The 19,059-nt window shown below is 48.0% G+C and overlaps 2 protein-coding genes across 6 annotated transcripts in view; one reads left to right on the forward strand and one right to left on the reverse strand.

Annotated features, from left to right (window-relative positions):
* LOC135386016 (bromodomain adjacent to zinc finger domain protein 2B-like) overlaps positions 1 to 1,356 on the reverse strand; it is a 45,901-nt gene extending 44,545 nt beyond the window's left edge. For 3 of the 5 annotated variants that reach the window (XM_064615716.1, XM_064615715.1, XM_064615713.1), the window contains exon 1: positions 995 to 1,356. The gene's annotated coding sequence lies outside the window, so the exon portion shown is untranslated. The remainder of the gene's footprint in view (positions 1 to 994) is intronic. The other 2 variants (XM_064615718.1, XM_064615717.1) reach the window with 1 other exon arrangement.
* Positions 1,357 to 10,700: 9,344 nt separating this feature from the next.
* On the forward strand, positions 10,701 to 16,245 carry LOC135386017 (uncharacterized). The gene is made up of 2 exons (XM_064615719.1): positions 10,701 to 12,731; positions 15,154 to 16,245. The coding sequence occupies exons 1-2, from the start codon at positions 11,112 to 11,114 to the stop codon at positions 15,202 to 15,204; spliced, it is 1,671 nt and encodes a 556-aa protein (XP_064471789.1). The 5' UTR covers positions 10,701 to 11,111; the 3' UTR covers positions 15,205 to 16,245.
* The last annotated feature ends 2,814 nt before the right edge of the window (positions 16,246 to 19,059 follow it).

Genomic DNA, 19,059 nt, shown 5'->3' on the forward strand with positions numbered 1-19,059 from the left:
AGATCTCTTACATGAGGAGGAGCTCGGCAGGTGATAAGTGGCGTTATAAATCCCCGCTATCATAGCATTTACGTAACGCAAATGCCCACAATATCCGCTCTTTAAAAAGGTGCCAGTTGAGCATGTCGTATGGTTACAACATGATAGGCAAACGGCCCGTTTTGAAGCATTCTGTTAAAGCCAAAACGACAATCTGACTCCCGTTTCAGGGTGTCCCAAAATTACACTTCAAAATCATTTAATCACAAGAAAATGTTTATGTGAAACGCAATTTTCTAAAGAAACTAGGGAAAGAATTCGGTAGTGCCTGTGCGACGAGACGCAGTCAACGGATGTTCTCAGAACGTGACTAAAGTTTCGCAAAACGCGTGTTTTCAGCCAAACAAACGGCATGTTTCAAAGGCTCCCAGCAAAGAGAATAGTTGTCGAGCGAAGACCTCTATCCACCCTAATTGCTCCTTCCCCAATGGATTCGTGAAGACCTGCTCCGAGCAGACTTTTGATTTAAAAACATAAAGGGCACCCGAATCGGTTTTCCGAGACCGCTCATAAACATCAGCTGTCCACGAGAAACTAACGTCAAAGTGCTTGAAAGCACCACCGAAAGTACAGCAGAAATAAACGGTATAGGACAGAAGCTACGTGTAAGTTCGTCGCCATAGAGCTCGTTGTCGGAGGGAAATAATAGTCAATGAGTTCTTGATCTAGAAGAGCAATTTTACTGCATAGCGTTGGCTGCATCACCAACAACAAAACTTGTATGCGTGCACACCGTCCGACACCGCGATAATCCGTTCACCGGGCACACAGTTTCTAATTTGAACAAATACATGTGTAAACTGGTAAGTTAGAGACCAATCAAGGGCTGCGACAACGTAAAAGAAGGTTCAGTCCTCAGGGAGCCAAGCCTAAAACGGCGACGTGTAACAAACTCGGTAGATTGAACTGTTTCTTGGTTCATAATGACAATAAAGGACGCTTCAGTGACACTTACCGATTCCCGGCAACTCCACAGTTGATTTGTGTAAAAATTTCCCAGGGAATGTCGCATACGTGAGGATAAAACGAACCTTCTTTGTGTAAGCACCGGCGTTTCAGGGCAAAAATGGAGAAGAGCTGAGGAGTGAGGAAGGAATCACGAACGCATGAGGTTTGTGACGCGTGACGTCACCAGCCGTTTCAAACAATGTTATTTCGAAGACTCCCTGTAATCGCAACATGCGCGATATGACTGTGCGAGCTTGTATTGCACTGCAATGCTTCGGAAGGCTCGTGAACGATGTAGAACATAGTAAACGACGTGTTTTAGTGCTGCATCTCAGTCTCGCGCGTTCGCGGTGAACAATCAAAACATAGAAAGCTGCAACGGAAACAGGTATGAGATGGTCAACATGCTAATCGCATTATCGCATCCGAACCACTGCACACGTTTGTGATCTCTTCGGTGTAACTAGGAGTCTGCGAATGCAGTGTTGTTTTTGCTGCGGGTTGGATGCTATGCGTATTGTCATGGGATTGATATTTGGAGTGATTCGTGTAAGTTTGTTTATTTTTGTGACCACGCGCGTGTGATCGAACAATTCGAATGGGTTTTCAGACTTTGTAAGACAAGTTGCCGGATTATTTATTGAAGCATTCCGCACACTGGGAGCAGGCTACACGTTTTCAGTACTTTTGGAAAGGCACGCGAGGGTATAGCCTTATTTCATGCATTACTTTTCGCAATCGTAGTTGTTGCCGGCATGAAATTAGTTTGCACAGAGTGCATGCGAGAACCTCCACCATCTTTTAATGCGAGGTACGGTTTTCTATGGCAGCATTATTTCTCGTCCTGTTCTTGAATGCTGCACAGACGAAATCTCTGAAGCTATGCAATATCCAACTTTCTCATGCGGGAAGGCAGGTGACTCTCCTCCTCGGGGGTCTGTCTGCCGCCGACCGCCGATTCGGAGGCCGCGAAGTCCTTGCTCTAGAACCGCCTGTGCCGCCATCTGCGGATGTATGGTAGAAGTGGGTGATTTGGGTGGGGTGATTTCTGTTTCTAACGCCGTGTTTTGGGAGAAATGTGAAGCAGGCGAGAACCAAGGTTTCAGTTCCAGATTCATTGATGCTTGCGCAATTTTGTTGCGTGTTGTGCGTGAGCGAGGAGTATATAGGAGGCTATGGACGACAGGTCAAACAAGAGATGCGAAAAAATTTTGCTTGTCGCTGTCGAGGCCACACAGAAACCGTCAAACGCAAATTACGATTACACTCAAACGCATGTAAACTTCGAAGGGGCGCGATATCTTTTCTTTCATTTTGCTTAGGATATGAATAGCTGCGGCAAAAAAGAAAAAAGAAATCACCCGTGTTATTCGATCGTCTGTATTGCGCTCTTGCGCGTTCCAGACATTTTGCCTGGGCATGGGGGTGGGGTGGGGGCTTAGTGGGCTTTAGCCCCCCCCCCCCCGAAATTTAGGCGACGACAGATTTTCCATAGCAATTAGTAGAGTTATTATATTTTCTTGTCGATGCCGCACTGCTGTATGCGAGACGAACCTCTTGAAGTAGCATCCTGTGAGTTTCTGTTCACTCCCATTTCGCACTTTGGTGAATAAAGTATTATTATTACTTTTATTCTGATCTCATTCAATAGATTTGTTGTTTGTTTGTTTGTTAGTTTGTTTAGTATGGGATGAGAGCGGCCAGAGTAGGAGGATACCCTGGCTTGCTACTCTTAGAAGAAAAAAAAAAGGAACACGAGGAGGGGTTAGGTGGGAAGGGAATTATAGGATGGGGAAAGAATGGAGGGGTATAGGATTTAGGTATTAGTGACTCTAGATTTAGGGAAGTGAGTGGTAGTGTCATGTAAGGTGGCTTTGGGACTCCAGGTTTCCCTCAGAGGAATTGAGCTTTTGATTAGGAATGTCTGCTGCCTATTTCAAGCTTCGCCCTGGGTCATTCCATGTCAAACGTCCCAGACCTTATGCTCGACCATTCCAGATTCACGTTAAAAAAATTTAGCTTGTTTCTGGCAGTGTCCAAAGTGTCTAGCCAAAATATTTTATGCAAAAAAAAATTTATCCTGTCTGTGGCGGCCATTTTAAAGTCAAGGGTAGACGTAGAACCTACTTTTCTTCGAAAAATTGTAAAAAATCGATTTTTTTCTTTTCTACGCTTGAAACTTGTACAGCGCACTCTGAAAGCAAGGCTCTTTAATGTGTAATGCATTTGGTGTCCGTTATTTCGTTTCTTCATGAAGAGGCAGACAGCCGAAATAAATACCAAATGACGTGTTTTTCTAGTTCTTTTTTGAACACATAAGGCTTTAATACGGTCAATCGGACGACGTCACCTGATAGTGCTAGGTGTGCTGAACGCGACCGTATGCGATTTAAATTAAAAAACGCGAGACAAATTGTCGAAACAAATTGATGAAATTAGCGAAAATAGCTTTGTCGTGGACATTCGGTCGCGATTTGCATAGTGAGGTGGTCCTAGTAAAAACACGATAGTTATACCATTTCATAGACTGACCCAATATCAATCGGATCAGAAAGTTTAATCAAAACACTTTTTTTCTGAAGCGAGAAAAAATTTTTTGAAGTTGAGTGCCTGCGCGCCGCACTGGCAGGCCCTTATCGCAGCGCGGCACCCCGTACGGACAGAGGATCGCCGTCAGCCCCGGTGGTCTAGCGCAAGTCGAAGCTACAGAAAGGTGAAGCCATTGTGCTAATGGACTTCGCCGAAAATTACAGCTTCATGGTTCAAGACGCGCCACAGTCGTACCACTGGGACAACACGCAAGCAACACTGCATCCAGTAGTGGTGTACACGTGCGAGGACGACGCCATCTCAGTGAAATTATTCGTCGTTATATCGGACTGTCTGGAACATAGTACTGCTGCAGTCTCGGCGTTGACTGACCCAATATCAATCGGATCAGAAAGTTTAATCAAAACACTTTTTGTCTGAAGCGAGAAAAAAAAATTGAAGTTAGACACGCGCGCATCTCCCGGCGGTCATTCCGCAAGGCGCCTTCCCTGCAACGGAGGACGATGAGGGCGCCGTAGGCATATTTTCTCCTCGTTTGGAAAGGAGGCTGTGGTGGGATACCACAGCTAAGTTGACACGCGAAACTCCTTTGTGGGCTGAGTACGATGTAAGTGCTGCGCGAACAGCTGACAGAGACACTGGCTTGAAGTGATGGTATCCTCGAGTTCCTTGTATAGCGACTGCCTTCTGAAATCTTTCTGAAAGCTCAGCCTTCCTTTCTTGTACGACGGCATCCGCAATCCAGATAGCGATAATGCCTTGGATGTGAGATTTGACCCATGTGTACAGCTGACTAGGCGTTGTTATTTGTCCTTGGTAGGGCCTCTGAAGGCTTGCTCTGGCGGCCAAACGTTTGACAGTTCCGCCAACGCCGTCGCAAGCGCTTTTACCATGAGAAGTGGCAAAAAAGTTCCATTCTGCACGAATACCAAAGTCAGTTTCGTGGTAGGACAGATTCAGAAAGTTCTTTTTGTTTTTATACTGTGAGGCGGCGCCGTCGGAGAAGTAGTGAATTTTCTGCAACTCTGGGAGATCTCTTTTAAGTATCTTCAGAAATTCAGCTTGGAACGCCGAGACAGCAGCAGTACTATGTTCCAGACAGTCCGATATAACGACGAATAATTTCACTGAGATGGCGTCGTCCTCGCACGTGTACACCACTACTGGATGCAGTGTTGCTTGCGTGTTGTCCCAGTGGTACGACTGTGGCGCGTCTTGAACCATGAAGCTGTAATTTTCGGCGAAGTCCATTAGCACAATGGCTTCACCTTTCTGTAGCTTCGACTTGCGCTAGACCACCGGGGCTGACGGCGATCCTCTGTCCGTACGGGGTGCCGCGCTGCGATAAGGGCCTGCCAGTGCGGCGCGCAGGCACTCAACTTCAAAAAATTTTTTCTCGCTTCAGAAAAAAAGTGTTTTGATTAAACTTTCTGATCCGATTGATATTGGGTCAGTCTATGAAATGGTATAACTATCGTGTTTTTACTAGGACCACCTCACTATGCAAATCGCGACCGAATGTCCACGACAAAGCTATTTTCGCTAATTTCATCAATTTGTTTCGACAATTTGTCTCGCGTTTTTTAATTTAAATCGCATACGGTCGCGTTCAGCACACCTAGCACTATCAGGTGACGTCGTCCGATTGACCGTATTAAAGCCTTATGTGTTCAAAAAAGAACTAGAAAAACACGTCATTTGGTATTTATTTCGGGTGTCTGCCTCTCCATGAAGAAACGAAATAACGGACACCAAATGCGTTACACATTAAAGTGCCTTGCTTTCAGAGTGCACTGTACAAGTTTCAAGCGTAGAAAAGAAAAAATCGATTTTTTAAAATTTTTCGAAGAAGGGTAGGTTCTACGTCTACCCGTGACCTTAAAATGGCCGCCACGGACAGGATAAATTTTGTTTGCATAAAATATTTCGGCTAGACACTTTGGACACTACCAGAAACAAGCTAAAATTTTTTAGCGTGAATCTGGGATGGTCGAGCATAAGGTCTGGGACGTTTGACATGGAATGACTCCCCTGTGCTTTGTCTCTCCGGGCTATCTTCATGGTCTTCAACGTTCTCCCCTGGCCGTCCTATGGGGTCGCTCCCCAGATAATGGTGTCGTGTTTTGTTTTGTGATTTTCGCCTCGCTAACTCTAGACCTACATTGCTCCATCGGTCAGTTCTGAAGCTGCGGTTTGACTTGCTGTCCCAACCCGCCACCTTTCAAGTGATGGGTTCCGCAGAAACAAGGGAATATGGCCATAAAACGTCTGTGCCGCTTTTCCCTTCTTGTTGTTCTTTTTTTTAGGTCCACACAAACTTGTATCTTTGGTAGCGCATGTGAGATGAGGAGCACGAGAGTGAAATTCTCCTCCTAAGTGGAAGTTTTTATAGAACCCCTCCCGAAGTATTTTGTATTTTTCTCCCTATGTTACTGCACTGCAGTCTTACTACGGTCTAAATTTCGTGTCTTTAGAATCCTACCAAAGTTATGTTACTGAAATCTTCTTGTCTCACTTTACATTCCTTCAAAATATTTTGGCTCTACGTCACGCGAAAGTTAGAGAAAATAAACTTTTATTTTTGAGAACTGTGACGTCATGTTAGGCTCCGACGGAGGGCCTGGCTTTCATCTGGCAACGTTCTTGCCCTCCGCGTTTTCCGGGGCTCACTTTTTGCACCCACGTGACATATCATCCGACAGCTCCGACCTTCGAGAAAACACAAAGGAAGGAGAAGACATCTCTCCCATTTCCCCCTCTTTCGATCAGTGTCACGTGACTTCTCCACCACGTGACCCTCCCGGGACGCCGGCGTCCCTGCTAGGAGAAGAGTGCCCTCTCCAGAACGTGACATCATTGCAATTTGTCGGCTTATGATTACGTCACCCGCTCCTCGCGTCATCGAAACTTGTGGAGGCTCAGCACTCAGCAGATCTTCAAAAATTGACAGACATGTACGGCGTTCGTAAACAGGATTGAAATTTCGCGAATAGAATCCTTGAGGCACCTTTTTTTCATGGACTTGTGGCGGCCCGTGGACGACGATTAAGACGTGCCTCTGCTGGCGCGCGGCATTGCGCCTGCCAGCCAGTTCTACCGGCACTGTCCTAGTGTGAGGCGACGTCCATCTGCCCGCTGGGACATTCCATCATTCCCACTCAGCAACGCACTCACCCAGCAACAATCAGCGCTCAGCAACTCATTCTCTCAGCCGCAATCAACGCCTCTACAGCAGTCACTCAACAAGCACCCAGAGCACTCAACAAGGGCTCAACGCACTCAGGAGGGACTCAACACAATCAGCAACAACAGCATCCAAGCACTCAACATTCATCTCATCACTGGAACCCGCCCGGATCGCAGCGCTCTTGTTCCCGCATCCCGCTGCTGCTGCATCAACAGCCACAATCACAAGCCGTGTGTCGAGTCGTCCACCATCCACGAGTCGTCCTCATTCTCCTCTTCATGGTATCGACGCGGACCTCAACCGCATGCACCGCTCCGCGTCTGAGGGGGGAGTGATGTGGCGGCCCGTGGACGACGATGAAGACGTGCCTCTGCTGGCGCGTGGCACTGCGCCTGCCAGCCAGTTCTACCGGCACTGTCCTAGTGTGAGGCCACGTCCATCTGCCCGCTGGGACATTCCATCATCGCCGGTCAGGTCTCATGTAGAGGAACACCACCTCCTTTACAGACTAAATACAATAAACGCTGTTTTCCGAGTCCGGAATGGCACTTTAAGATAGGAGGGAACAGGGCAGCTTTGGTCAAAGGAAAATAAACAATAAAATACTTTGAGCTCTTCAGTTCGACGATCTTCTTCTTCTACCAATCTTTCGCGCCAGAGATGACACGTGACAAATCTTCTTTGTCCAATGGGCGGGTGGTGGTGCTGGTGAAAGGGCTCGCCGTTGTCGGCCTCACATAGGTGGGCACTGTCACGACTGACGCCCTGGGGGAACGTGCGTCCTGGGCAGACTTCTAAGGGAACTGTGCCGACATATGTCTGAAAGCATCTGAGCTAGGAAATCACAGGAAAAACCCCAGACAGCACAGCCGGCACCGGGATTCGAACCCGGGTACCTCTCTGTCCCCCGAGGATACCAATACCAATAAGATACCAATTAACGACAATTCACAAGGCATTCACAAACGAGGATAATGGCTCTGCTACTTTTCCAATGCCTCCTCGATAATTACGCCCATGTCACGCCAATGCTGGCCGCCCACGCTGGCCATGTCACGTCAAATGGGCGGAATTATCGAGGAGGCATTGGAAAAGTAGCAGAGCCGTTATCCTCGTTTGTGAATGCCTTGTGAATTGTCGTTAATTGGTATCTTATTGCCACTTATGCGATGTCCGAACCTCGGAAAAGAATAAACGATGTCTTTGATCCGGTCTTTGATGCGTGTCTAGCACCGCCACTGTTGAAGGTAAATATTGATATAGTATTACTTTTTATTTCTCGTCATAGAGTAGCAGATTCTGTTTGTGCATGAAATTTCTCTCCTCACTGTCTTCAGCCCGCGTCCACTGTCTTCGGTGATCGAGATGCCTCTATAAAATGTTCGGAACACCGCGATGCTCGATCATTCTTCTAAGCCATGGCCGTGCATAAATAACACACAGTCACTGTGCGCACAATTCAATTTATCGACTTTTAATTCCGATCTTTAATTCCGAATTGTAAATTCCGATTTAGCAAAGTTCGTTTTCTTGACCTCTTTAACAGTATACTATCTATCTAAGTTTTCAGTTCGAGTGTTCTCAAAGGGGAGATACTTCTTTTGAAAGTTTATGAGCATAACTACTCTGCTTACTATCACCCAGCTTATTTGAACAGGAGCCTGCTCTCTCAGCTTTCAAGACAATAAAGCAAATTTTATTTAATTAACAGTGCGCAGCGCGTCATACACTTTGTCACTTGTCAGTCAGCTTTTTTTTTCCTGATGGGCCAACCCCCCGTCCCCCAATTAGAGGTCCCCCCCCAAACACAATTTCTGTCTACGCCCCTGGGAGGGGCGGATCCAGACCAGTGCTTTAGCGGGGAGGCGGTTTCATTGTCGAAGCGCGTAATTGGCGAGGGTAGGGGAGGAAAACTAATTTGTAACCTAGCGTTTGGGGAGGCCCCCCTCCCCCCCCCCGGATCCACCACCGCCTATACGGTATTATTAAATCAAAAGTGAACCCTTGTAGATTCTCCCTTATCTCTTCCCAAACTTTCTTTCTCGTGCTCGCTACGTCTTATCTATTACACCACAAGCCCTCCCTAGTTACGCGCAAAAAAAAAGCTACTTATACACCTTGACAATGACAACTTGATTGGGGTGTTTAATCACGACGGAATCCGCTTTCATGTAAATACGCAGTCATCACTAATACACTTCTCCATTCTAACACAACGGCTCAAGGACTAAAGTTAACATCTCAGTGGCGCTAAAGAAACACCCCCGATTACATAATAATAATTGGGGTTTACGTCGCGAGACAACTGAGACACAGGATTACGTGAACTTGTCTGTGTTTCCGTGCTCCTGTGTGTTAAATTTCTTTAGTGCTGCCGAGATGTTTGTGGAGCGGACGATTGCTCACCGGACATTTGCTCACTAATCCAGAGCTGAGACCGGACATTTGATTATCCCCGTTCTATAATACCATGAGCCCATCCTGACAGTTTAGTAATTTATTTTTATCTTTTCCACTGTGTGAAACAGTGAATGATAATAAGTGTCGTATTTTTCACATCACAATTTTAATTTTTCGAACCTTTTAGAAACGAATGCATCGTCCGACATCGGCAGTATTCCATTTTCAACAAAGGCCAATCGAATGGTACACTTTATGAGAGGGGTAGGGGGTACGAGATCGTCCCTTTAATGTCGACTAGGCTGATGTCTTTTCTTAAAAGCCACTCACGCATAACAGACTTTCAATATGACAAAAACGGTCGACAGAAACTGCTTTCAACACCTCACTTGTGATCGTAGCTCGGCATTTCGGGCCGCGGAACTCACAATCACCTCAGCTCAGCCGTAGGCTACGAACCCACGTGAAGGTCGACATGATGTATCGCTGAGCTCGATCACACTGCATATTAGCGCACTCACCGGATAACATCGCACTTGAGACCAGAGCATGGGTTATGTAGCCGATCTCTGGTCACAGGTGTGATGTTATCTGGTGAGTGCGCTAATATGTGGCATGATCGAGCTCAGCGACACGCCATGTCAACTTTTACGTGAGTTTGTAGCACGCGTCTGGGCTCATCCCTTATCCGATTATTGTGATCATGTGTGCGAACCGAAATGCCGAGCTATGCTTGTAACCAAGGGTGAGCGCATAGCAGTTTCTGAACATCCGCTGAACAAGTTTCAATCAAAGGGACGGATTTTTTCAATTAATCATCACATGTGATGAAACCTGGATGCATCACTGTACCCCAGAGACAAAAAGAAGCAGCATGAAATGGCGACATAAGGCTTCGCTGTATGCCGCCAATCGCGCTTGCCTCTGTTACTTGCAACCAGAAACGGAATACTGGCGTTTTGATAGGATGCAAATAAAGTTCAACACGGCCGCTTCATCGAATCGCTTTTTATTTCATTCTGTTAGTTACAGATCGCTCGTGTTCCCTGTTAAAAACCTACTCGAAGCAAGCTTCAACTTGTTTGCTAGGAATGCACCATTAGGGTGTTTTAGTACAAGGTGTTCAAGATAACAGCTCCGAAGACATCTGCATAATCATCCTTTTCTTTGGAGCGAATGACATCACATTGCTAAGTTTGGGTTGGATAACTTCCTAGCTTATCGTTTTGTAATTCTTCCGATGGACTAAAATTCGATTTACTATTACTCACGTGAAGCAGATTACTCCGTTCATGCTTATCTGCTGAGATTACAGCAAAAAACGCTACGGGGAATGTGAGAAACATTAACTCTTTCAAGCGCAATATTTTTATGTAAAATGACCTTTGCTGCACAATGGTTATATTTGGCCGAAACTTCATTTTCATTAGCTCAAATGGGTAGAAACTTTGCACAGCATCAACAGCGCTTGCAACATTTTTACATACGAGTACGTCGGCGGCGCACTGCCTTGGCTATATGTGGTGGCGCTGGTGCATGGGAGCGCTGAAGAAGGACGAAGAGAAGCGCCGGAGGCAGTTCCTTGCAGGTGCAGCTCGAGAGAGGGTGCAGACTGGCTTCGCTGGAAAAGAACTGGACCGAAACTTCTGGCTCGAACCGCAGACCTGGCAGACACCGGCCCTTGGTGGACTACAACCTACACTGCACTTCCCACCCTATCCCAGCTGCCGCCTCACTGTCACGTCGTACGAGGGTTCTCCATCATCCCGGGCAGGTCCGACGACATCCCTGGCAGCCAATACCTCCAAGGGAGTAAAATCACGTTTGAAACCCTCTGTTGTGCCTGTGTCTCGATGTTTCCCACTATGCTCCCCACACCAGGTGTAGGCCAGCTCACCGCGAGGTGAACGGGCTCATTCACCACAATTTCTGGCGTCCGCGACAGGACCACTATCTTTTGGTGGATGGCGAGCAAAGGAGGGAAACTATGAGCGCAGAGCTAGAGAAACTTATAGCGGCGGGTCGTTCATTGGGAGTACCCGAAGGCGAGCTTCGTCTGTGGGTGAACGAGCAGGTGACCCTAGATAGGGAGCGGAAGGCTGCAGAGAGGGAGGCTAGGGCGGAAGAGAGAACCGCGAGAGCTGCGGAGCGGGAGGCAGAAGAGCGATTGTTGCTGGCGGAGGAAAGGGTTTTGTCCCTTCGGGCTCAAGTGCAGGCGTCGGGAGTCAATGTCAATGGTGATCCCTCTCGTACTCCATCTAGGAATGGAGATGGGAATGGCTTTCGGCCGGGTATGCAGAAAGCCATGCCGGTGTTCGATGAGAAGAGGGATGACCTGGATGCATACCTGCACAGGTTTGAGGTAGTGGCATCCGGTTTGGGGTGGCCGCGTGACCAGTGGGCCACGGCTCTTAGTTTGTCGCTAGCGGGAGAGGCCTTGGCTGTTTTCGGGCGGTTGTCTGCAGAGGACTCGAACAGCTATGAAAAGCTTAGCGCTGCGTTGTTGCAGAGTTTCCGGTATACTCCTGAAGGGTTTAGAGAGAAGTTCAGAAGTTGCGTGCCTGACAAAAAGGAAACTGCAGTCCAGTTCGGAGCACGGTTAAGCCATTTGTTCGACAAGTGGGTAGCGACATCCAAGACTACTAAAGATTTTAAGAGTCTTCGAGATTTGATACTCCGTGAGCAATTTGTTAATCGGTGTACTTCGGCTCTAGCAGTGTTCCTGAAGGAAGGAGAGTGTAATACGTTGGATGAACTCTGCCAACGGGCTGACTGGTACCTGGAGGCACAGGGATTGCGAGGTATGGGCCGCACCGCATCAGACCCCCATAGTGATGGAGCAGATAGTACGCCGAAGGGCAGTGGGAGTGTTAAGCCCCCCATCTGTGTATTGTGTGGTAGGGCAGGACATAAGGCGTCCGACTGCCGGGTGTCCCCGAGACGGCGGGAGAAAGGCTCATGTTGGACATGTGGTGACGTGGGCCACCACGCACGTAACTGTGGGAAAAGGGCGCGTGACATTGATAAGCAGGGTCGAGCTGCGTGTGTGTCACGTGCGGGAGATACTAATGAGGAATCCCCGGAACGGGAATCGGATCAACCCCATACAGAGCCCAAGATGGTAGTGGATATGGTTCAGGCCTGTGGAGGTGTCGGGCTTGTGGGAGAACTACCATCGTGCGTAGGTTTTCTAGGGGGGAGAAAAATCGAGGTGTTGAGGGACACAGGGAGTAATATGGTGCTGGTGCGCCGTAGCCTGGTCGCGGAGGAGCAGTTGACTGGGGACAACTGCACAGTGTACTTGGCCGACAACACGCAACGTAGCTGGCCAGAGGCGCGGATAGACCTGCATACTCCATATCTAGAGGGCATAGTATCAGCGTATTGTGTTGATCGACCTTTGTTCGATGTGATGATAGGCAATGTGCCGGGGGTGCGGACCGTAAAGACCATCACGGAGCCGCCCCAGGTTGAACAGTTGGACAGTACGGCACAAGGAGGGGAACCCTCTGCGGAAGGGGTGGCTGGTGTGGTTACAAGGGGCCAGACCAGGCAGGCTCGCCGATCACGTCCACCACTTAAGGTACCGGAGTGCATGGACAAAGAGGTGAGCAGAGAGCAGTTGGCTCAAATGCAACGAGCGGATCCCACACTCTCGCGAGCGTTCAGTGAGGTAGGGAAAACGATAAGCAAGCCAAGGTGCCGCAATGTTTACCTGTTTGAATTAAAACAGGACGTGTTGCATAGGATATGCCGGTTGGAAAGCGGGCGAGACGTGGAGCAGTTGGTAGTTCCGTCGGCCTTGCGCATGATAGTATTGCGCGAAGCGCATGACTCGTTGATGGCAGGGCATCAAGGCCAGAGGCGTACGATTGATCGGGTGTTGTCAGAGTTTTTTTGGCCTGGCGTGCAAGGTGACGTAAGGAGATACGTGCGCTCTTGTGATGTGTGCCAACGTACCGCGCCGAAGGGCAGATGGCAGACAGCGCCGTTGGGAAACATGCCTCTGATTCATATCCCGTTTCAGCGGGTGGCCATAGATATCGTGGGTCCCATTAATCCACCATCTCAACAGGGGAACAGGTACATACTGACGCTGGTGGATTTTGCTACTCGATACCCAGAGGCGGTAGCCCTAAAAAATGTAGAGACGGTTACGATAGCGGAGGCGCTAGTAGAGATGTTTTCACGGTTGGGCATCCCACGTGAAATCTTGAGCGACAGGGGGTCCCAGTTCACGGGCGACCTCATGAAGGATATTGCGAGGTTGCTGTCCGTTAGGCAACTACATACAACCCCATACCACCCTATGGGGAATGGTTTAGTAGAGAGGTTCAATGGGAGCCTTAAGCAAATGCTGAGACGCATGGTTCAGGAGCAGCCACGGCACTGGGATCACTGCACTGTTTGCGTACAGGGAAGTGCCGCAGGCGAGTACAGGGTTTTCGCCTTTTGAACTGTTGTACGGGAGAACTGTACGTGGTCCTCTGGCGGTCCTCAGGGAACTGTGGACAAACCAAGCACCGGAAGAGGCAGTACCCGTGTACCAATATGTTCTGGACCTAAGGAATAGGTTGGAACAGACATGTAAGTGGGCGGAGTCAGAGCTCCGTAGGGCCAAATTGTGTCAGTCTAGAACATACAACAAAAAGGCACATGTACGTGTACTACACCCAGGACAGAAGGTCCTTGTTTTACTACCTACGGTACCGAGTAAACTTACCATGCAGTGGAAAGGACCGTACACAGTGGTCAAACGCCGGAACGACCAGAATTATGAGGTGCACATGGGCGAAGGTATCAAAGTGTTCCACATAAACTTGCTGAAACTTTACATTTCACGTGACACGACTGAATGTGCGGCAGTCGTGGGCGAGGCAGTATTTCGTGATGAGATTGCGTGTGCAGCCGTAGCTGAAGAAGCACCTCTTGAGGAGCAGATAGATATCCCTGCTCCGGGGTTGGTTCCGGGACAGTCTTACAATGATGTGACATTCGCAGACACTTTGGGCGAAGGGGAAAAGGTAGAAGCACAAACGTTGGTCAAGGAGTTCCAAGAGATTTTTTCAGACCTTCCGGGTCGCACGAATGTGCTTAACTGCCACCTCAGGCTATCGGATGACAGGCCGATACAGGCAAAGCAGTTCCCAATACCTCAGGCGTTGCAAGAAACGATAGAAAACGAGGTGCAGCTCATGCTACGTATGGGAGTTATAGAGAAGTCAGAATCTGCATACCGGGCGCCACTGGTAGTGGTGAAAAAGCCAGACGGTTCTAATAGGTTATGTGTGGACTTCCGCAAGCTAAATGATGTTTTGGTATTTGATGCGGAACCGATACCTCGGGTGGATGCCATGTTAGCCCGAGTCGGCAGGAAACGCTACTTTTCTAAATTAGATTTAGCCAGAGGGTACTGGCAAATACCAATGTCGGAGTCGTCTAAAGAAAAGACGGCCTTTACAACGGAAAGCGGCTTATACCAGTTCAAGTACATGCCTTTCGGACTGAAGACCGCGGCTGCGGTATTTACCAAACTTGTGAGGGAAGTTATCAGGGGTATACCGAACGTCGAGCACTATATTGATGACATACTTGTGGCAACAGATACGTGGGAAGAACACCTAATGGTATTGCGGCAGGTGTTTGAGAGAATAAGGTCTGCTCAACTCACTCTCAAACCAAAAAAATGTGAGTTTGGAAACAGAGCAGTGTTGTACTTGGGGCATGTCGTGGGACAGGGTCAGATCACCCCGAACCCTGACACTTTGGAGAAGGTAGGTGCGGTGCAAAGGCCACACACTAAAAAACAAGTCAGGTCATTCCTAGGCTTGGCAGGGTTTTATAGGGACTTTATCCCGCATTTTGCAGAAGTCTCGGCTCCACTGGTTAACTTGACGAAGAAGGGTGCTAGAAATGAAGTTACATGGGAACCACAACACGAGAATGCATTCGCTCAGTTGAAACGGTGTCTCTCCACTCCGCCAGTATTAGTGGCGCCTGATTTTGACAACAACAACATTTATCCTCAGGACAGATGCTTCGATGCAAAGCCTGGGCGCTATGCTACTGCAAACACATGAAGGGGTTCCGAGACTAGTAACCTGTGCTAGCAGGCGTCTGTCAGCCGCAGAACGCAACTACGCCACTATTGAGAGGGAGGCACTGGCTCTTGTCTGGGGTATTCGGAAGTTCCAGTGGTATTTGTTCGGACGTTCCTTTATAGTACAAACAGATCACCAACCTCTGCAATACATTAAGAAGAACACGTGTGTGAACTCTAGGGTGACGAGATGGAATTTGTTTTTGTAAGAGTATGAGTTCACTGTGCAATACATCAAGGGCAGCGAGAATGTCGGAGCTGACTTTTTGAGTAGATTATGAGGTTTAAGCTGCAGCAGAGTGTTGCCCAAACATTGGAATATGTTGTGATTGATGGAGCCTTGCCGTCAACAAGGTTCTCCAGTAGAGTGTTGTTTCACTGTTTTTGGTACGGGTTCGTGTGACTTGTTTGGGGCGGATTTTGTGTGACATGATTACCGATGGTGTGTTAGATTGATCGGGTTGTAGCGTGATATTATTGTACAATAGAGATGTTTGGAAAACTGAACTAAGTTGCAAAGTAGATGTTATCTGGTCGCCCTAGAATATGTCGCAGTGCATCATAAGCGTATTTTCGTCACTTAGCATATGGACATTGCGTGCAGTGTTGCAGAAGGACGCTCAGTAGGACATTACGTAGTGGCTTCATGGACATTGAACATTCAGCGTTGTTATGATGTACAATGTCTTGTGGTGGGGGGCTATATGTGGTGGCGCTGGTGCATGGGAGCGCTGAAGAAGGACGAAGAGAAGCGGCGGAGGCAGTTCCTTGCAGGTGCAGCTCGAGAGAGGGTGCAGACTGGCTTCGCTGGAAAAGAACTGGACCGAAACTTCTGGCTCGAACCGCAGACCTGGCAGACACCGGCCCTTGGTGGACTACAACCTACACTGCACTTCCCACCCTATCCCAGCTGCCGCCTCACTGTCACGTCGTACGAGGGTTCTCCATCATCCCGGGCAGGTCCGACGACATCCCTGGCAGCCAATACCTCCAAGGGAGTAAAATCACGTTTGAAACCCTCTGTTGTGCCTGTGTCTCAATGTTTCCCACTATGCTCCCCACACCACGTGTAGGCCAGCTCACCGCGAGGTGAACGGGCTCATTCACCACACGGTACGCTCCATGTACCACTATACATGAAGGTCACATATTATGAATGGTAATCCTGAAAACAGTGTCTGTTCTTTCCTAGAGTCACTCTATTCTTTCCAAGGCGCAATGGCACGTTATAGACTGTTCACATCCAGTCGTTCGTATTTCCTTTGCTTTAGTGCTGCATAGGGTGCCTGTATACTAGCTCCCTCTGCAGAAGGAGTAGTATATTCAGTATATTCAGGCACCACAGTGCTGCATAGGGAGCCTCCATGGCAGAGGCGTATCTATAGGGTGGGGCACGTGGGGACACTTGCCCTGGGCGCCGTTTCATGGGGGGCGCCGATAGCGCTAACTAAGGTGGTAAAAATGGTGAGTGAGTGATCGTCTTCGCAGAGAGATGGAAGAAAGATTCACCTGTTTGCGTGATACTGACGTCATGTTCGGATTCCTTCTCGATATCGAGGGTTTATGTTATGGCACAAGCACAGACAGTCTGAAGGAGAAGTGTAGCTGCTTCGGTAGTTTTGACGACTGTGATGTTGATGGGGAGCAACTCTATGAAGAAATTTTAGATTGCGGAATGTTGCTGTGAAGTCGGTCCAGCCTGAAGATAACGAGTCCTGAGGGCCTTCTTGAATTTATTGTTCGGTGTGGAGACGAGAGCGTATTCGCAATCTTCGTATCGCGATCCAGATGATGCTAACGATAGCGGTTTCTATCGCCAGCTGTGACAGGTCTTTCAGTAAATTAAAACTGATACTTTCATATTTGCGAGCAAAATAAGGCTCTGCGATCTTGCTCTGCTGAGCATAGAGAGACATGACACTGAAAAAATGGATTTCGATGACATCAAAGACAGTCTGTACAGCAGCAAATGCTTGGAAAATAGTGTTGTAATTGTCCAATCTGACAATTGTTTTTCTTTTTATGTCGTTTTTGTGTGTATTCTGGGTTAATAAAAACATAAGCGACAAGCCAGCAGTGTTCCTTGTTTATCGCGAACATCATCATGGGGATACACTGCGACAGGGGCGCAACTGCACAGCTTGCCATGGGCGCCGTCCTCTTTAGATACGCCACTGCCATGGGTTGTTGCGGCTTCTCCGCTTTTCCTCCAACGCCGCCTTTCCCCCTCGCCCTCGGGCGGAGCGCACATTTTGACTCCCAACTTGCTACGCGCTGCCCATTGCCCGCTGTGCATTTGCGCGTTCGAGCGGCCATCCGGAACGTGTACACGGAAAGTGATTGCATTTCTTCTGTATCTTAGCGTCATTGTACGTTTTGGGAACAAATATCGCAACTCATCCCTCCGGAATTTAAATCCAGTGTGTAACAAGCGTGTCAGAACTGCCTCTTTTACTGCTTTCACGGGTCATTTGTTTCTCTCGTTGCATGTGTGCTTGCGTCTGGAAGAAGATTATTGCACTCTTTACAAACCTCGGGTAATACCAGTGTTCCGTCCCATTTTTTCTGCGTGTACCACGTTCGGGTCACAGTTCTTTTGCATCGGACTTTTCGCATGAAAGTGCTCCGTTATTATCTTTTCTATTTATTTGAGAACCACTGCTACGGCTCAGTTCATCTCCGTATTGTTGGAGAAAGGGATGAAGACAGCGACCTGGAGGATATATTTATCGAAGAGGTAACTGGTGCCGAGTGCGATATCCTGTCACATATTGGCGGGTTTAATCTGAAAAGTGCAAGTCGACGAGGTTATGCCAATCATGCAACGTCGGATTATGTGCAGAATCTCCGGAAAGCCACAACAAGCTCACTGCGCTTCGTGAACACGTACGTGGTGCAACGAATCTTCGGTATATTTCGGGCAGCGTAGCACATTTCTTCGTACAATGTGAAGAGGCATTGTAATGGAATAATATCTTGCGATATCCCACTCGTTACACAATATATGGATGACACCGTGATGCTGTCGTTGACCCGGTAAAAAGGGACCGATAAGAAGACACGTAGCACAAAGACGCCTTTGCTCAGCGAGGTTTATTTTGCGACTAAAAAACTAATGGCTTTTCCTGGGGTCGAGAGACGTCCAAGTTCGAAGAAGTAAAAAACAAGAAAAGCAATTGAGACACAGGAAAAAAGGGAGACAGTTTCCCCTCTACTTCCAGGGAAACTGGAGTTCCGTGCCCCCCCTTCTCCTGGGTGCGTCATGACAGCCACTTGTCACTCCGTGTCGCAGCCGTCCAGCTGCATACCCGTGTTTGGCCGAACACAGTTTTACAACAGGCATTAAGGGCGATTTCTGCTTCGAAACGCATTTATGCGATGCACTCACCTTTCAAGACTGTACGACTTTTATTCATAATAACGTGGATAATAATCTTCCGGCTTGTAACCAACACAAATAAGAACTATATCATGTAATCGTGGGCAAATTTGTGCAACTGTGATTGAGAGTGCACCTGCGACAGGAGCATGTCGGTAAAACAACGTCGTTTTCAAGCAAAACGGGAGCAGGCGTTGAACTTGAATGAGGCGTTGTAATTAAATCTGCTTGCAATTAACATATTTCTGTTGTCTGTACACATTCCCATATTTACTGTTGTAATTCGTTGGTCGAGATACGACTGCATGTGCAGGCGCAGTGATGATTAGACAAACGTTACAAAGCATTAAAAACATATTTTACAACCCATGACCAGCCCTACTAGCATATATGACAGTTTTGCTACGCTAGTATATCCTTCATTCCGCTTTTACCCTCTTCTTGTCGCGAAAAATC

The sequence above is a fragment of the Ornithodoros turicata genome, chromosome 2 (assembly GCF_037126465.1).
Source record: "Ornithodoros turicata isolate Travis chromosome 2, ASM3712646v1, whole genome shotgun sequence".
In the NCBI taxonomy this organism is placed as follows: Eukaryota; Metazoa; Arthropoda; class Arachnida; order Ixodida; family Argasidae; genus Ornithodoros; species Ornithodoros turicata.

What these genes read in the sequence shown, in the direction of transcription:
- LOC135386017 (XM_064615719.1), top strand. Translation starts at nt 11,112, where the DNA reads ATGAGCGCAGAGCTAGAGAAACTTATAGCGGCGGGTCGTTCATTGGGA. An exon ending in CGGAGTGCATGGACAAAGAG is followed by an intron (nt 12,732 to 15,153) that starts GTGAGCAGAGAG and finishes ATTTATCCTCAG; the next exon opens with GACAGATGCTTCGATGCAAA.